Raw genomic sequence first — 18,942 nt, 5'->3', positions numbered from 1 at the left:
ATGCAGTTTATATCTTAGAACTATTACTTATCTGACCTTTCTCATCATATCTGCAGGTGCATGCATTCTGAAACAAGTTTTGGTTCACATTTGATCATAAATATATCATCATGATGTATACGATGGTTGAAATCATTACAACAGGTTGTACAAAATATTGTAGTGTCAACAGTGTTAAAGCTGGCTTTGTTTAAATGAGAATAACTATCTGTATATACTGACTGGAACACACCCGTGATATTGCAGGTCAATGACTGAATTAAAGTATATAACTATGTGTAAGCCTTATTTTAGTATTGGTTTTGTCATCTGATAAAGTCATGCCGATTATAAGATGCACAGTTTTCTCTGCTTTCAAAATCTTTCTGGTTGAATCTGTTGACCTGGAACCTATCAATTGTTGGTTATATTTAAAATTATTTGGAAAACAAAAGGGCATGGAATGGAGTAATTTAATCAACAGCATTGTTCTATATTAGTTATATATAAAGTTGAATTTTGATTCACTGTTTTACGTCATGCCCAATTTGCCGGCTAACAAATTGAAAACTGTACCTATACGCCTTATATTAAGTCCAGATTTTTTAGTAACTGTATTGTCATCTTAGAAAGGCATAGTGATTAAAATACTACAATAGGGAACAATGTGACAATGATTGAACTTAGAAGTGTCAACCCTGTGATCATGATCGTGAAAATCCTAAATACATCATTTGGTGGTGCACCTGTCAGATGTAGAACATACAGATAAGGTAAGAGGTAAATATACTATTGATATCGGTATCAGATTTGACCTGGAACTTGTTAATTATTGGCAATATTAATTATGTGGAAAACAAAAGGGTCTGTAGTGGTGTCATTTTTTAATCAACACCATTGTCATATATTAGCTATATAAAAAGTTGAATTCTTTGATTTGTCGTTTTTACCCCATGACGGCTGACAAATTGGACCTCGTTATTTTAGTATTATAGATATGTTTTCTCCTTGAGTATGATTAAAAGATCTTTGTCAAACATGGCTAAATCACTGTTACAGTACCTAATGCATCTTGGGTAATATTTGCTGACGCAAACACATACATTATGATTGGTTAATAAAATGCTAAACAATGAATAATCCACTATTTTCATATTGTTGAAATTACCCACAGTGCATGACATTTTGATTAATAACCCAATGTTTTAACTATCAAATAAGTAAAAGAGACACCATGATATAAAATGTTTACAATTTTATGTTTACAATTTTAATTTTTTAGATGCTATAGTGCCAGAATTTTCATTCCTTCTCTTTTCTGCCTTTTTAGATTTAATCTGTGTGGTAACTTCCTCCTGCAGTTGGGTAAAGAAGGACTTGGATGAGGTCAATGATGACTTCTTCTTACTTTTATCATGGTTCTGAAAGAAAAAATATCTTTTAATAACGTTTTTATTTTTTTCAGTTTTTTGAATTAGATTTGTAATGTTACAATACAAAATGACATAATTTCTTATGTCTTGAATGTCAATATACAAAAACATCATAAGGTCATAATTTGAGGTCAAGGATAATTTGTAGCCTTTATAGATCAACATTAATTAGGCCGTACATTTTCGCATTACAATTTAGAACTGTTTTACATTTCTGATTTCAGTGCCTTTTATAGCTGACTATACAGTATGGGCTCTGCTCATTGTTGAAGGCCATACAGTGACTTATAGCTGTTATCATTGTCTTATTGGCAATCTTACTACATCTTCTTTTTATATTGTTTAAAAAGAAACTAAAATCAATCATTATCCATAGTTCTACAGAGAATGCCAGTATGAAGCTAAACCAAAAGCATTGCAAAATGGAATATCATTTGTGTAATATTTTTACCAGAAGTATCCCCCTTAGAAAATTTCTGAAGGATTTTAAAAGACTTCAACTCATGATTTTAATTTGAATAAAATCAAAACCTGTTTTCATATATTTTCATCCTATCAATTAAAAGATTATCATTTTCATTCACAAATGCAATTTTGTATTTCATTCTTTAGGGCATACAATACCTTTACATGGAAGGTAATGACATTGCTAACATTAAATGTTATTTTCATGGAAGGTAATGACATTGCTAACATTAAATGTTATTTTCATGGAAGGTAATGACATTGCTAACATTAAATGTTATTTTCATGGAAGGTAATGACATTGCTAACATTAAATGTTATTTTCATGGAAGGTAATTAATGACATTGCTAACATTAAATGTTATTTACATGGAAGGTAATGACATTGCTAACATTAAATGTTATTTTCATGGAAGGTAATGACATTGCTAACATTAAATGTTATTTTCATGGAAGGTAATGACATTGCTAACATTAAATGTTATTTTCATGGAAGGTAATGACATTGCTAACATTAAATGTTATTTTCATGGAAGGTAATGACATTGCTAACATTAAATGTTATTTTAATGGAAGGTAATGACATTGCTAACATTAAATGTTATTTTCATGGAAGGTATTAACATTGCTAACATTAAATGTTATTTTCACGACATCAAACTGTGACATATCGCAAGATGTATTTTTCAACTGTTTTGATTTTAACTAATTTGTTATATTATAAATTTAAGAAATTATGTGAAAATCAATATTACAAACATTAACTTACCTTAATCATTGTTACACCTTTCCCAGATTTGCTCTGTTTCTCTAATTCTTTCTGAGCTTTTTCTTTGCTATATCTATTTCCAAGACCTGGATTTAATTTCTCTATCAATTTTTCCCTTTGATTTTTCTCTTTTCGTTTCTTCTTTTTCATGTTTTTCTTTGTCCTTCTTTCTCTCTTTTTGTCTGTCTCTGATTTTTCTGTTGTAGCTTTCAACTCTCCCTTCATCTTTTCCTAGAATTATAACACAAATATAATAATACATAAAACAAGAATGTGTCCATATATAGTACATGGATGCCCCACTCACACTATCATTTTACATGTTCACTGGAACGTGAAATTGGGTTCAATAATTTAATTTGGCATTAAAATTAGAAAGATCATATCATAGTTAACATGTGTACTAAGTTTCAAGTTGATTTGACTTCAACTTCATCAAAAACTATCTTGACCAACAACTTTAACCTGAGCTTTACACTATCTTTTTCTTTGTTCAGTGGACCATGAAATTGGGGTCAATACTTTAATTTGACATTAAAATTAGAAAGATCATATCATAGGGAACACGGTACTAAGTTTCAAATTGATTGGACTTCAACTTCATCAAAAACTACATCGACAAAAAACTTTAACCTGAAGCAGGACGAACGAACGGAGGCACAGACCAGAAAACATAATGCCCCTCTACTATCATAGGTGGGGCATAAAAATCCTTTAATTTGCTTTATAATTTCATAGCGCCCAGTCATCTTTGCAACTAGAATTTGGATGAAAGGTAATCATGGTTTTTAAACTGCACTTTTCAATTCAACAATCACAAAAGTCAAAAGAGATAGTAAACAGAAAGAGAACAGTTTGTTCAATATTGTTTGGTTATACTGTGTGAGGGGTATTTTGGCAGGTGAAAACATTTTGCTATTTTCATTGAAGAAGGTATGCAAAATTTTTTGGTGTTTATTATTTTGGCGAATTCAAAAATTTATACAATAACATTTGCACTTCTAAATAAACAAAAAGGGGTAGGTTCAGTAAGACCCCTTTTTGGCCCCAAAATATAGCAGTTCTACAAAATTGTTAACATGTAACCTTTAGTTATTTATTGGAATGTAGAATGCTTCTGCTACATAAATATGGGCTGTTTTTTACAATACAATGCACATATATTGGGTACTAGTATCATTAAGTCATGCTAAATTACTGAAATCTTCACAATTTTAGCATTTTAGTTAAATTTTAGACAGTTTCCGTCTTAAATGAAAGTGGCAGCATTTGTGCTCATTCTTAATATTGAAATGTAAGTTGTTTTGATGATAATACATAACATATATAAAGGTTGAGGATGAAAACTGATGCGGTCACTTTCATTTTTGACAAAAAACATCTGAAAAGTGACATTTTTTGGCACATTTGATAAAAGAGTAGGTTCAGTAAGACCCCTTTTTGGCCCCAAAATAAAGCAGTTTTACAAAATTGCTAAAATGTAAACTGTAAGTTATTTATTGGAAAGAAGAATGCTTCTGCTTCATACAAATGGGGTGTTTTTGACAATACAATGCACATTTATCAGATACTAGCATCACTAAGTCATGCTAAATTGCTGAAATCTTTACAATTTTCACATTTTGGTTAAATTTTTGACAGATTCTGTCTTAAATGAAAGTGCCCATTTGTGTTCATTCTTAAAATAGAAATGTAAGATGTATAAAATGATAATACACAACATATATAAAGGTTGAGGATGAACACAGATGTGGCCACATTCATTTTTGACAAAAACTATCTGAAAAATGACCTTTTTATGCATATTTGATAGATTTTTCATATTTAAGCTTGAATTGGAGCGGTTTTTAATAACTAAATCAGTAAAAATCTTTCACATTAACTGATTGAATCATTTGAAATAAACACTAAGTGTTTTTAAAAAGTGTCCAAAATCTTTCATCAGATGAACATGAAATTTGAGGCTATTATCTGCCCTTACTGGATCTACTCCTTTTTCCTATTTAAATGAGTAAATCAGTTAATATCTTTCACATACACTAATTGAATCAACTGAAACAGACACTTATATAATTATAGTGTTTAAAAAGTGTCTAAAATCTTTCGTCAGAAGAACTTGAAATTTGAGGCCAAAATCGACCCTTACCAGACCTACTCCTTTACACTCTGTGAAAAATCCCACCATAAGGTATTGGATTGTATTCATTTAATTGTCACACAGTTAATGTTCTATTAACTATATATGAAATGTGTTGGCTATAAATAGACCTGATGCAAGATCATGTATACATGTACATGTATAAGACATTGATAGAGTTTAGAAAATTCAAATATTGCTGTAAGTTTTGTTAATCTAAAATCGATTTTACCTATATCCCAATTGGTCAATCAATATTTCCCAAATTAAGTTAAGAGGGGGGGTCATTGAAAAAAACTATGTGAATTAAGTTTTTTATCCTTCATTGAACTTTTGATGTCGTTCCTAATTGATTACAGGAGTTATATACCTTGATTTCCTCTGGAGCTAATATAACATTCTCACTGACACTGACAGGAGCTACCTCTTCCATGGAAATGGTTGGCATATTGGACACTATCTTTATTTCAGGTGCTGCCTACAAAAACAGGAAAAGCCAAAGAAAAGTAGAATGATGTCATCGTTTTCTGCTATCAAAATTTTCATTATTCCTTATATTCCTAACTTTTAACATCTCTCATTTATAAGTCTGTTAGTAATTTGATTTAATGTTTGCAATTGACAACCAGATGCTCCGCAGGGCGTAGCTTTATACGACCGCAGAGTTTGAACCCTGAACGGTTGGGGCTAGTATGGACACAACATTCAAGCTGGATTCAGTTCTAAATTTGGATTGTGATTAAACAGTTGACACAGCATAGGTTTCTGACACAGAATGAATGTGTTCGAATGAACTTAAAATTTTTGTTTTCTCTTAGAGCAATTCACTATGCTGTTGAATATTAGTCCTCTCAAAAAAATGTTTGAAGAAATTTTCATTTTATTTATGAAATTTCATTTCAAATGAGAAAATTGAACCCAATTTTTTTTAATCACATCCCCCTTTCCCTTATTCCAAATTAATCTCAATTAAATTTCTAATGGAGTTTGCAACAATAACTACTCATTTAAATACATCATAAGATATTAAGATGTAAAAAAAACTGCTTGTTATCACTGAATGGTAAAGATTATTTTAATTTATCAGTTGGTAGTAAAAAGTGAATATACATTGTATATAACAAAGATTTGAGTTGATTCTGGACAAAGAAAGATAACTCCAATTAAAAAAAAATATTGCTATTTCACAATATTGTGCAATTAGATATTTCTTGCTTACTATTCTGGACAAAGAAAGATAACTCTAATTAAAAAAAAATATTGCTATTTCACAATATTGTGCAATTAGGTATTTCTTGCCATTGTGCAATACTGTGCAATTGAAAAGACTTGCTATTGCACAATACTTAATATAATATTTTAGATCCTGATTTGGACCAACTTGAAAACTGGGCCCATAATCAAAAATCTAAGTACATGTTTGGATTCAGCATATCAAAAGTTTAATTTGGGACCCTTTGGACTTTAATGTAGACCAATTTGAAAACAGGACCAAAAATGAAGAATCTACATACACAGTTAGATTTGGCATATCAAAGAACCCCATTTATTCAATTTTTAATGAAATCAAACAAAGTTTAATTTTGGACCCGATTTGGACCAACTTGAAAACTGGGCCAATAATCAAGAATCTAAATACATTTTTAGATTCAGCATATCAAAGAACCCAACCGATTAATTATTTGACAAAATCAAACTAAGTTTAATTTTGGATCCTTTGGACCTTAATGTAGACCAATTTGAAAATGGGACCAAAAATTAAGAATCTACATACACAGTTAGATTCCACATATCAAAGAACCCCAATTATTCAATTCTTGATGAAATCAAACAAAGTTTAATTTTGGACCCTTTGGGCCCCTTTTTCCTAAACTGTTAGGACCAAAACTCCCAAAATCAATACCAACCTTCCTTTTGTGGTCATAAACCTTGTGTTTAAATTTCATAGATTTCTATTTACTTATACTAAAGTTATGGTGCGAAAACCAAGAAAAATGCTTATTTGGGTCCCTTTTTGGCCCCTAATTCCTTAACTGTTGGGACCTCAACTCCCAAAATCAATACCAACCTTCCTATTGTGGTCATAAACATTGTGTTTAAATTTCATTGATTTCTATTAACTTAAACTAAAGTTATTGTGCGAAAACCAAGAAGAAATGCTTTTTGGGCCCTTTTTTGGCCCGTAATTCCTAAACTGTTGAAACCAAAACTCCCAAAATCAATCCCAACCTTTCTTTTGTGGTCATAAACCTTGTGTCAAAATTTCATAGATTTCTATTAACTTAAACTAAAGTTATAGCGCGAAAACCAAGAAAATGCTTATTTGGGCCCTTTTTGGCCCCTTATTCCTAAAATGTTAGGACCAAAACTCCCAAAATCAATACCAACCTTCCTTTTGTGGTCATAAACCTTGTGTTAAAATTTCATAGATTTCTATTCACTTTTACTAAAGTTAGAGTGCGAAAACTAAAAGTATTCGGACGACGACGACGACCCCAACTTGATAACAATATACGACGAAAAAATTTTCAAAATTTGCGGTCGTATAAAAACAATTTTCACCAAACTGTAAATTTCAATGTTTTACAATATAAAGGTCAAGAAATAAAAATAATTTTCCATATAGGACCATTGATGTTGTGACTATACCTAATAAAATTTTGGACTTGATTTTAAGTTAACAAAAGACTGCATTAAGTAATTCTTTTTATAGCGAACCAAATGAAAGTTTTCCACAGAGTTGTCTGCTTTTTACCAAGGTATTTAAACTTTTGCAAGTTTACCTGTACCATTGAATCAATACAATAGCTATTGTTCTATTTAGTTTATTCACCAGGACCTTTAAATTTCTTCTAGGAGAAATCTATCACTCATTGATTAATTTGCCTGACCAAAAAAATATCTTCTTTGTTTATTGAAATACATGTATAAACTCACTTAAACTGCATGTGATACATTATTTATTCAAAATCAATAATATATATTCAATCTGTTCAATATAAGCACTGATTTTTTAAAATTATAAAAAGTTTATTCCTGATTTTTTTTAAGTACTGCATGCATTTATGTTTCAAAGAATCTGCATGTTTTTCATGGTTCTTCAGTTATAAAGAATACATTTATGAAGACCTTTATTTAAACATTATCATTTTTAGTTTTTATTTGTGAACAGACTAAAAAATAGCAAATTTTAATAGGTAAAATGTTGAAATTTGATCAGAAATCAACTTTTAATTTTTAAATCAGTGTTTAATTCAAACAAATTGAAAATTTATTATTGATTGAATAAATACAACATCACATGCAGTTTAATAATTACTTATTTGTACATGTATTTCCATCATTGACAGTTCTATTTTTTGTTCAGGTAAATTAATCAGTGAGTGATATATTTCTCTTGGAAGAAATTTAAAGGTTCTAGTGAATAAACTACACAGAGAACAATACCTGTTGTATTTGTTCAATGGGACAATAGAACTTACGAAAGTTTAAATCGACAGGTAACTTGCAGGTGAATCTGTGGAAAACTATGATAGGATTCGCAATAAATAATTACATTAATACAAAAGATTGATAGAAATCACAATTGATACAAACAATTATTTTCATAACAAGTTCTATAATGACAACAACTTATGATTTTGAGGTTAAACTAGACAAGCAGTTCATTATTGTCTATGTATAAAAACTAATTGATTTAGAGACTAACCTCACAAGTCTAAATTTTAACACTGTGATGTAAAAAGACATTATAGTTTGAGGCATTCATTTGAGATAACAAGTCAGAATTAATAAAAGTTGTCCAGTTGAACAACTATGATAATTTCCTTCTTATACATAAATAATAATGTAAGATAAATAATGTGTCAAGTTCCAGATCAAGCCTCATTATCTACTATTATACATACAGGTTTAGGTGTGTAGTGGAAGTTTGACAAGGCATCCAATTTGATAAATAAGGACTGCATCATCTTTTTTATAGCCTCATGATCCTGATCTGTTTTTTCTTCTTCTTCTTTCTATAATACAATATGAATTATATGAAAGGATAAATTATTTATTGTATGAAGCACATTTTGTTATCTCGTCATACTTTGAACAACAAAATTATTTTATGTCTACCTGTGCGATTTCAAACGCGAAATTTTACACCAGTACTTAAAACCTTCCATACTTTATGGGTGGATGTTACATTGATAAAAAAAATTGTATTATATAAGCAAAATGAAGATGTTTGAAGTGTTTGAAGTTTTGATTTTGTCATTTGATATAGGACTTTCCTTTTTGAATTTTCCTTGGAGTTCAGTATTTTTGTGTTTTTACTTTTTGCTAACACAGAAAAATAAATTATTTTGTTTGTCTTATAATGCTAATCTTTTTGTTCATGTGTAAAGGTTTACTTTATCTTGCTTCTGAAAGAAATACAACTAATTGCACCAAAAATCAAGGCATGGTATGTTCTTCATCTTTTCCACATTTAAAATTTTCTTCATTTTTTTAATCATTTATGATCTGGTGCAGCTTTGTTTTACTGTTCCTCAGCCCTTTAAACCAAACTAAGTTACAAGTACTGTATTTTCTTCATTGTTTTGGTTATTCTTGATCTGGTGCAGTTTTCTTTTACTGTTCCTCAAGTATATAGTTTAAGCATTTCCAATTTTGATTTACCAAGTTTAGTCATGGTTTTGAACATGTTTGTTTTTGAATTTTTCTCTTTGTCAAATTGTCACCTTTCTGCTGAGGATGTAACTATTTCCTGTACTTGATGCTGGAAGTTTTTAACAACCTTGACTGGCTTTAAATTAAAGCCCTTGTATGGTAGGTTCTAGTACTTGATGACCAAAAAGAGTATTTATCATTCTGTTTGTTGCATTATGTTAAATGTGCATCTAAAATTTGTGGTTGCAATTTGATGTTGTCATTTATTTATTTATGCTACTTGATTAATGAATTGTTCACTCTGATTAAAATACAGCCTATGTGTCAGAGCTTTGCCTACAATTACCTGGCAACACTTCAATTTACTTTCTCTTCTGATCATTAGTGCATCAACCAATGAAATTCCAGCCTTCAAACTTTTGAGGTGTGTATTACTATGAAAAGACCAAAAGATCCTAAAATTTCCTTCAAACAGAAAGTAGAAAGGAGGTTTTTCCTTGTAAGCATGGACAATGGATCTGTATTTTAATTGTAATGTTCATTATTGTTGTTTACCTGTTGTTGCTTTAGATATTCCTGTTCATAAATCTCTCCCAGACTTTGTTTACTTTTTTCTTGGTCCAATGTTATCCTTTTCTTGTATTCAAATGGATTCTCTTTAGGTTTTATTTTCCTTTCAACATCATCCCATGCCTGTATAATTTAATTGTAAAGACATAATTCTATTAAAAACATTATTAAATTCTATTAAATTAAGGTGGTACCTAACACTACAGGGAGATAACTTTGTAAAGTCAGCTAAACGTTTTAATTAAGTTGTGTTGTAAAAGGAATATTAAGTTTCTCAATGATCTAAATTGGTGTTTGTCAAACTGCTATATAACCAGTGTAATTTTTCTGACAAAACCTTTGGTTCAAAATTTTCAAAATTTTTGAAATTTTTGTTAAAGGCTCAAAGTAAATACTTTGACAACATTTTATGAAAATTAAATGAGCCAAATTAATTTTAGTGAAAGTGTTGGGTACCACCTTAATGCATGTAGATAGAATACCTGGAAAAAGGCACCACCTTAACTTATACTTTTCTTTCAGGTCTCATCTTTTGAGATGAACAACAAAATAAATCTTTCTGAATTTATGGTTCCATTGAGCATGTTTGTACATGTCTCTCTAAAATATTCAATAAAATGACATATATGATAAAAATACAGTAATTCTGACTTCTTAATTCTCCTATATAGTATTTATCTTATTTTGTTGATCTCTAAAAGATATTATTAAAATTCTAAGATGTCTCCATATTTGTTAAACATTGAATAATAATCTAACCTTGTCCTTTATTCTCCTTTTTATCAAACTTTCCAATGTTTCTGTGATTTCTTCTGTGATTACTTTAGCTAAAATTAAAACACATACAAATGAAAAGATAGACTGACTATCGTTCACTGTTATTCAAATATTTTATTATATGTTAATGCCAACAACAAATTAAACTATCAATCAGATAGGTTCTGGATGTTAGGATGCCATTGGCAAAAAGAGAGTATGATGCGTTAGAGTAAAGGTCAAATAGGGACCTCTCTGTTATTGAAAGGATTTTTTTTATGTATAGAGGGTGTGCCACCTTCCCAAATTGATGTATTGGATTTACCATCCCCATTCTGACCAAAAGTTACTTATAGATTATGGTTGATCATCTCAACGAGATTGATTTTCTCGCTTGAGCTGGTCCAGCGAAAGTGAGAAAAGCAATTGAGTTGAGATGACCAATGATAATCTATTTATCGCTACTTTACCTATGACGACGTCAATTTCATGTCAATTTCGTTAGCAACGCCACATGGCCTCCTTACTTTCTGGCGATAATTTTTCCATCTCAAGCGAGAAGCATGATATGAAACTTATCGCAAAAAAAGATCAAAAGAAAAATGCACATAATAGCGCTAATGCTAACTACATCATCAATCATGTACTGCTAAGCAGATATACCCACAGCATGGGTCTTACTGCCTAACAGAAGTCCAAGTTATCTCTATTTCTATGCCATAGTCAAACCTTTGGGTAAAAAAAAATAGACAATTTCAGGAGATTCACTTGTTACACTTCTTTTCAATTGTATCTGATATATATACGGTATGGTGTAAAATTAGTAGAAAACATTAACATTAGGTGCATACAAATCAACGTCTTTAACTTTTGAAAGAGTTTAAAAGTAAAGAAAGTTTTCAAGATTCTTTACATATGAGACAACTTACGTATTTTTGCTATATGATCAAACATCAAGTGTTCCTCTAACAAACTGTTTTCTGGTCGTGCAGTACCAGTAGTCTCCCCTTTCAGCTGCCATGTTTTATCTCCTAAACTGGCTTCCTCCATCTTCTTTATCTTTTCTTTAAGCTGGAAGAACATTTTGTTTATCAATTTTTCTTTTCAAAATATAAAACAAAGGATCCATAAATAATGGAAATATTGCACAAACTCTTACCTGTTTTATGGATAAAAACAAATGAAGTATCTTTTAAATTCAAGAGATCAAGCAAAATGCATCAAATAAAAAATTTTTCATAATTAGCAATCCTTGTAGGAAAACTAAGCATAACTCCCTTATTGATTCTATAAATCAATATGTATTACAGGTCTACAATTCAATCTTCAAGTAGAAATTGTCATGTTATATTGATCTTTTCCAGTTGTCCTCATACCTGTCAAAATAGAAGGGTGTTCTCCTACTGTTAGGAGAAAAAATACAAATTGTTCTCAATTCATGATAATTGGTATGAATCCACAGTATGAGATTTATTCTATGAATAATACTGACCTTTTCTTGTCGTTTCTCGTAAGATGATTTATCTTGAGGTTTGGCTCTACCTAACACATCATTGACATCTTCCCCTTCACTATCACTGTCAAACAATCCTGATTTATGTGTCGTCTGCTCATCATCTTCATTGCTGTTTTCATCACTTTCCTCTTCTTCTTCATCTCCCTCAACATTTTCATCATCAGTTGTTTTGCTATGACAGAAAGTATACTAACTGAGTTAGTAGGAAACCTTACAGTAACAATACATGTTATCTTTTTATAAATAACTAGAGCATGATTGGATCATGAGTCATCATCTATGTAACAGTAAATAGAGAAATTTAAATTTTCAAACATTATTTGAGAATGATATAAAGGTGATTTAAAATCAAACAACAAATCTATTTTTTCTTCTTATGAATTAGAACATGAAGAAGGGAAAACAAAATTTCCTTAAATTGCATTATTCTATCCTTGGAGCCTTCTGACCATCTGACAAAAAAATAAAACCAAATGTCAACCTGAAATTATTCTGTTTTGTATATTTGGCATGGTAACTGCAAATTGACCAATGTTTCTTCTTTGTCTAATTATTCTCTACATGTATATCAATCTTCTTCAAAGGTCAAAAGCAGGCTACTTAAACAATTTCAAAACATTTTGTATGCAAGTCTTATAAAGAATAAATATGTATGCAAGTTTTGCAAAGAATAAATTTGTATGCAAGTTTTGTAAAGAATAAATATCTGCAAACTTTTCTTGTAGTCTAATTGTAAATATTCTGATAAATCCATCTCTCTATCCTTCAAGTACCCCTACCTTTTAATCTTCTGGAATTTGACCTTTTTCTCTGATTTTACACCATCTGGTGGATCAAAAAAGTCCTTGTATTTAACTTCTCCCTCCTGAAAATATAACAATAGAAGTACCTTAGCAAATGTAAAATGGCATTGTGTTATAGGGTTGATGCCAGGGCTTCCAAAACGGTCATATATTCCGGTCATTTGTATAATGTCCGGTAAAAGACCGGCTGGGAAAAGCATGAAACAGTCATATACTTTTTAGTTTTCAAGGCATTTTCGGTCATTTTAATATAATTCACGATCTTTTTGACCCAACATTTTGCCTTTAACAGCCATACATTTCCGGTCATAAAAGTGACATGTTGATTAATTACTATCAAAACAACCCTTACTTCAATACTTTCTAATTTTAATCAAGGCTAATTAGTTGTTGGACAGCTGAAAACTATACCTGTTCAGGTGACAGGTAAACTAATTTCAGTACCGGACATCGTATAAATTAATCGGTCCATTCACAATTACTTTCGTACATTTCAGCGGTTTGTATCTAATTGATTTAGTCCAAAAGATCAAATTTATAATAAATACATTTATAAACTTGATTTGATGAAACATTTAAAAAGGTTTTACATGAAAAAATCGTCAGAACTACGTTGTATGAGCAAGAACACGTGTGCGCATGTGCACAGGTGGGAAATTCAATTATGCATCCTACATTTCTTCAAAATTCTAAAACTATCATTGATACCTGTACCTAACGTTCATTTCAAGTATTTTGTTGAAGAAATAACGTGGAAAGAGCTTCTTCGCTAAGTCGTGCTATGTAAACGTACACGGATTTTACGTATCCGTTTATGGTCCATGTTTTACCATTGTCAAGTCAACATCCGGTTTTGAAAAATGTGACTTTAAAAACGAAAATAAAGTTCTAGACAACGTCAATTTGCACAAATAAAGAGTAATGCAGATATGAACACTGATGTGCACACTTTGAATGATGCAATGCCAATTTTAACAGTTTATGTCAGAACATCAAATTCATATCAAAGTAAATTTCAATATCGTTTTTTAATCTAAATTTATGTCATGTATGTCATTCATTGGGATGGCCATCTGATTACCATAATTGCCTTTTGTGACTTAGTCTTGGGGATTAAAATTCGGATCAGATATAAAATGTCCGGCTGGCTCAGAAAAATTTTGGAAGCCCTGGTTGATGCATCATTCTCTAGATCTCCTTTTATTGTCTCTCAACTTATTCATAACTATCTGCAATACTTAAAAAAAAATACATATCTCAAGTCTATTATAAAGATTAGATAATAGATAAAGATATTTTATTTCCTAATCATAGGGCTCATAACAAGCATGTAATCACATAAAGTAAAAATAAAAAGCCTTTCTCTCCAACTTGCATACACTCACACATACAACTATCATTCTGATTAAGCATGTTAAGGATGATTGATTTAACAGTACAACTTGTAAATGAAAAAATAAAATACAGATAAAAATACAGATACGAATGTATTTTTTTTTTTTTTATGAGAAGAGTCAGTTGCCTACATTGTATACATGTATATGGAACAAAGGATAACTCTTACTGCCCAGAAAAGAACAATTCAAGTATAATGTGACAATGAACAGTAACTAATCTGGATTATAACAAGGATTTGCGTCTATAGTGTTAAGTTTATATCTCACCTGATCATCTGAAGATAGATTGGCAAACATGTCAATGTCTTCGTCTTCTGATGAATTGTCTTCATCCTTATCATCTCCCTTTTCCTCTCTTTTCTGTCGTCTAATTTCCTTTGCATCTTCTTGTTCCAGGAACTCCTCCATTTCTGCCAACTTGAAAAACTGATCATCGACAATACTTCCCTTACCAGATTTTTTACCAAAACTTTTCTTTTTCTTCTTTTTATCGCTATCAGAGTCTGTGTCAATATGTGCATCTTTTTTATCAACACTTTCATCTTCATCATTTTGAAGAGGGTTAATAGCATCAAAATCAAAATCCTCATCTGATTCATCTCCCTCATCAATTTCATCTTCAGAATCTTCTAATCTGGATTTTATTTTACCGATTTCTTCATCTGTATCATCAGATTCATCTTCCTCGACATCATTCACTAAACTTTTGACTTTTTTTTTTGGTTTTTCATTTTCTTTTCTGACTTCATTATCTTTTGTCAGAAAATTGACTGACTGTTTCCCGGTCAAAAGTCCAGCTACATTACCTAACAGATTGTCAACTAAGGAATTATTCTGTAACTCCAGCTCTTGCCAAATCTGTTCATTGTCAAAATGTTTGATAATCAGTTCTGGTAACGCTAAGTCTTGTAAACGATTATTTTCACAATTCTTACAAAAATCATAGATAAGTTTTGTTGAAGTCTTAAATCTGTCATGACTCTTATTGTTGCAACTGAAATAAAAATGTACTATTTAAATGTGTAAACTAGTTTGTGCATGCTTTCATCAAATATGGAAAGAAAAATCAATATATTATATGCAATGTACATGTATCAGTGTTCCAGCTAGGCCGTTTTCAGAGGGCGCGGCGCCTGCCCTTTCCCGAGTGGCGCCCTGTGCCCTTTTTACAGTTTCCAGGGCGCCCTGCCTTTTTTGAAGATCGATATATTAATTTGTTCGTATTGATATGGTACGCTAATTACTAAATTTTACCTGGGGAAAAATTTATGACTTTGTTTACGACCCCAAGCTAATCAACGGTTACAACTGGTGTCATAATCTGTTTTTATAGGTAATCCGTTTATCGGATGGGTCATTAATGATCATCAACATTAATTCATTCAAATAGAATCGGTCAGTCGGCAATTATCTTTGAAGAAATGTGCATACAACAACTTGGGCACAATTTGCGATGTTTACCGTAGTTTCATGGAGGAAACGTAATGACAGAAAGTTCAAAACCATAGTAAACTCGTTGAAGACATTGTTTTACTTGTTTTCCGTGAAATAAAAAGAAAATTCAGACGTATTTGTCATTGACTGCCTTGATTTTTGATACGAAAATAACAAAATCGGCCGCCATATTGTGATCCTATTTACATCCTATTTACTTACTGTTTATAATCCTCCAAAGAAGGAGCACACCCGAATAAAGAAAGATAACTCAATCTGATTTTTTTCCTAGCATTGAGTAACCTATTCACATATTCTAAAATATGTCTACATACTTCTTGCTTAAGAATATATATATATATATATGTTTAGGTATTTATTTTGAGTTATGGGAAAAGTTATAGCTGGTCTTAGTAGCAGTGTTGGTAGGGTGCCTTGGTCATCTTTTTCTGTATTCTTTATTTTTGATACAATTTTTCACTGTTGCTATATACATGTATCCTAAAATTGTGCATTTACTGAGCACAGCTGTTTTGTGCTGACTGTATTGCCATTAAGCACAGCAGGGGCAGAAAGGTGAAACTTGTAAAATGTGGCAGACCATAGAAACAGAATGAAACAGGTCACCTTTCAAAACATACTGCATATAAAGTTCAACTGTGCCAAGCAATGATAAAAAAACTTGTTTGACAAGCTGCTTGATAAGTTTTTCAGCCTAAAAAGTAGAAAGATAGAGTTCTATATGGGCTAATGATGTTGTTCTTGTATAACCTGTGATTCAACAAATAAACACAATGTTTGATTATTATCTTTTATTAAAATATGCCCTTTTCATATCAGCATATCGCGCGTTAAATGCCCTTTTTCAGGATTGGCACCCTGCCCTTTTGTAATCCTAGCTGGAACACTGTGTATATAACCAGGGTAAAAGAGATTAACAAGTACATACATGTAGGTAAAAACTGTGATTGTAGTCTCCTAGAGTGTACACATCTATTGATCATGCACTGTCCCTATAAACTTATCTGTATAATTAGGAAGTGACTACAAGACTAGTTAACATTTTATTGAAACTTAAATAGGTAGTCAGAGATTTCTCTGAAGTTCATTGGTTGTTTTACCAGACAAACCCCAGCATGTCTGGCAAAACAGCTGTTGGACGTCAGAGCAATATGAACTATCTAATAGGACTCTAAAAATACCTTTTCTCAGACCTAACAGATTTGAATTGGTTACTGAATATCATTAATATACATGATATAGGACCTGATATGATAGTCATTTCTCTTGGACCTCACAATTTTTGGCTTTTGGGTCCGACGATTTTATACAGTTCTGACAATAGATATCTGATAATATTTTTTATTGAAGTTGAGTTTAAAAAACTGTTGATCAAACAATGTCAATAAACATTCCCCTGTTGTCTGCTCTTTGGTCAGGTTGTTGTCTCTTTGACACATTCCCCATTTCCATTCTCAATTTAAAGATGAAGACAATCCTTAAAGTCATATTATAGCATTTATTTATAATTTTAAATACACATAATTAATGGTTGTCAGATTGGTGTTTTCTAAAAGGCAATTTCAACAAAATCATGACTTGGGCTATTTCTTCAATCTTGGTGGTTGGTTTTTATCGGTGGAGGTAGATGCCCAGAGAAAAGGACTAACCTGCCGTACATTAAAGAAAACTGACAATTAAATAGTCAATTAAGATTGGAGTCAAGTGCACCTGCCACATAAATGATTTAACTCACAAAGTCAGAATTTACACAATGACAGGCAAAAGATGGATTCAAGTCAAATCATCACCTAGTTATTAAATCAGCACCTGGTCAAATCAGCAGCTGAAATAGTCAAATAGGCTGCTAGTCAAATAGGCACCTGGTTAAACCCTAACTGATGAAGTCATTTTGACACCCATGGTGAATATATATATATATGTATTTTCCCCACATTTTCAACAGTGTATTCAAGGTATTACTATTTGTTTCATACGCTTTTCATAACCAGTTAAGGGCATACGATACAGTTACAGGGAAGGTAATATCGTTGCTAACATAATCTGTTATTTTCGCGACGTCAAACGGTGACATATCGGGAAAAGTTGCATTTTTCGACTGATTTTTATCATTTAAACTGATTTAATTTGAAAACGAGTTCATGGACCCCTATTTTTCAAAACAGCATTTTGTTTCATTTTGCCGGGAGATTATGTGACCCAAATTTTATAAAACTGTAAATAGAGGATTTTTTAAAATTTTGATAAACATGATAAACATGCATTAAAAATGACGTGCTTTCCTCAATTCATGAACATTTGATAAATATGAGTTATTTCTGAATAAAAAATTGCATATTTTTTAAAGATATTTATAAAATACAGAAATTACCGATTATTTAACAAAAAAACAATTTGTGTTTATCTTTATCACAAAAAAGTTATGTCTTTCTTTCGAAAAAGAAATTACGGCCACAAATCTGAATTTCGATCAAATATACAAAATTTCGACCTCATTTTACTCAAAAAGTAGCACATGAAGGTATATATTACATATTTGATTTACTCAGGTAAAAAATAGCATACATGCAAATTTTCATGAACTTGTTAATACAGGACCAAAACTGTATCGTATGCCCTTAAGTACTTTGCAAGATTGTTGGTTTAATGCTAATAAAATTTTCTTGGGAAATTTCTCATGATTAAACAACAGCTTGGTGAATAATAATTTGACGTCAGAGTATTTATCATTTTTAGACTACCAAATCATGGTGTTTTCATTTTCATTTCGTCCTCTTTCACAGGTCACACATGCCCCATTTTAATTTAACAGAACACTTTAAATTGATATATTGAAGAACCCAGGAATATTACCTTAAAAAGTCCTCGGGTTTAGAAGTCAATGATGAAAACTCTTTCAATGCAGTGGTCAAACTTCTGTGATCCATGCTGCCTTTGCATTCGGAACTGTTGTTCGATGGATACTTCCGAATGTTGGTAATGTACACAAATTATCTCCCTTTT

The 18,942-nt window shown here is 31.1% G+C and overlaps 1 protein-coding gene across 1 annotated transcript; it reads right to left on the bottom strand.

Annotated features, from left to right (window-relative positions):
• Positions 1-1,116: 1,116 nt before the first annotated feature.
• Positions 1,117-18,932, bottom strand: LOC134714775 (U3 small nucleolar ribonucleoprotein protein MPP10-like). Its single transcript, XM_063576326.1, has 11 exons — positions 18,793-18,932; positions 14,752-15,478; positions 13,064-13,149; positions 12,261-12,456; positions 11,698-11,839; positions 10,772-10,839; positions 9,998-10,135; positions 8,692-8,802; positions 5,154-5,261; positions 2,647-2,877; positions 1,117-1,400 (listed from the first exon to the last, which is right to left on the bottom strand). The coding sequence occupies exons 1-11, from the start codon at positions 18,864-18,866 to the stop codon at positions 1,242-1,244; spliced, it is 2,040 nt and encodes a 679-aa protein (XP_063432396.1). The 5' UTR covers positions 18,867-18,932; the 3' UTR covers positions 1,117-1,241.
• Positions 18,933-18,942: the final 10 nt, after the last annotated feature.

This window comes from Mytilus trossulus, chromosome 4 (genome assembly GCF_036588685.1).
Source record: "Mytilus trossulus isolate FHL-02 chromosome 4, PNRI_Mtr1.1.1.hap1, whole genome shotgun sequence".
Classification (NCBI taxonomy): Eukaryota; Metazoa; Mollusca; class Bivalvia; order Mytilida; family Mytilidae; genus Mytilus; species Mytilus trossulus.
The sequence above is the reverse complement of the archived record's forward strand: the minus strand, read 5'-3'. Positions and strand labels throughout refer to the sequence as shown.

Excerpts from the sequence above, each read along its gene's own strand:
- LOC134714775 (XM_063576326.1), bottom strand. The coding sequence starts at position 18,866 with ATGGATCACAGAAGTTTGACCACTGCATTGAAAGAGTTTTCATCATTG. Across the intron at positions 13,150-14,751 it reads ATCTATCTTCAGATGATCAG|GAGGGAGAAGTTAAATACAA; the intron begins GTGAGATATAAA and ends TTATATTTTCAG. Across the intron at positions 10,136-10,771 it reads AAAGGAGAATAAAGGACAAG|GCATGGGATGATGTTGAAAG; the intron begins GTTAGATTATTA and ends TAAATTATACAG.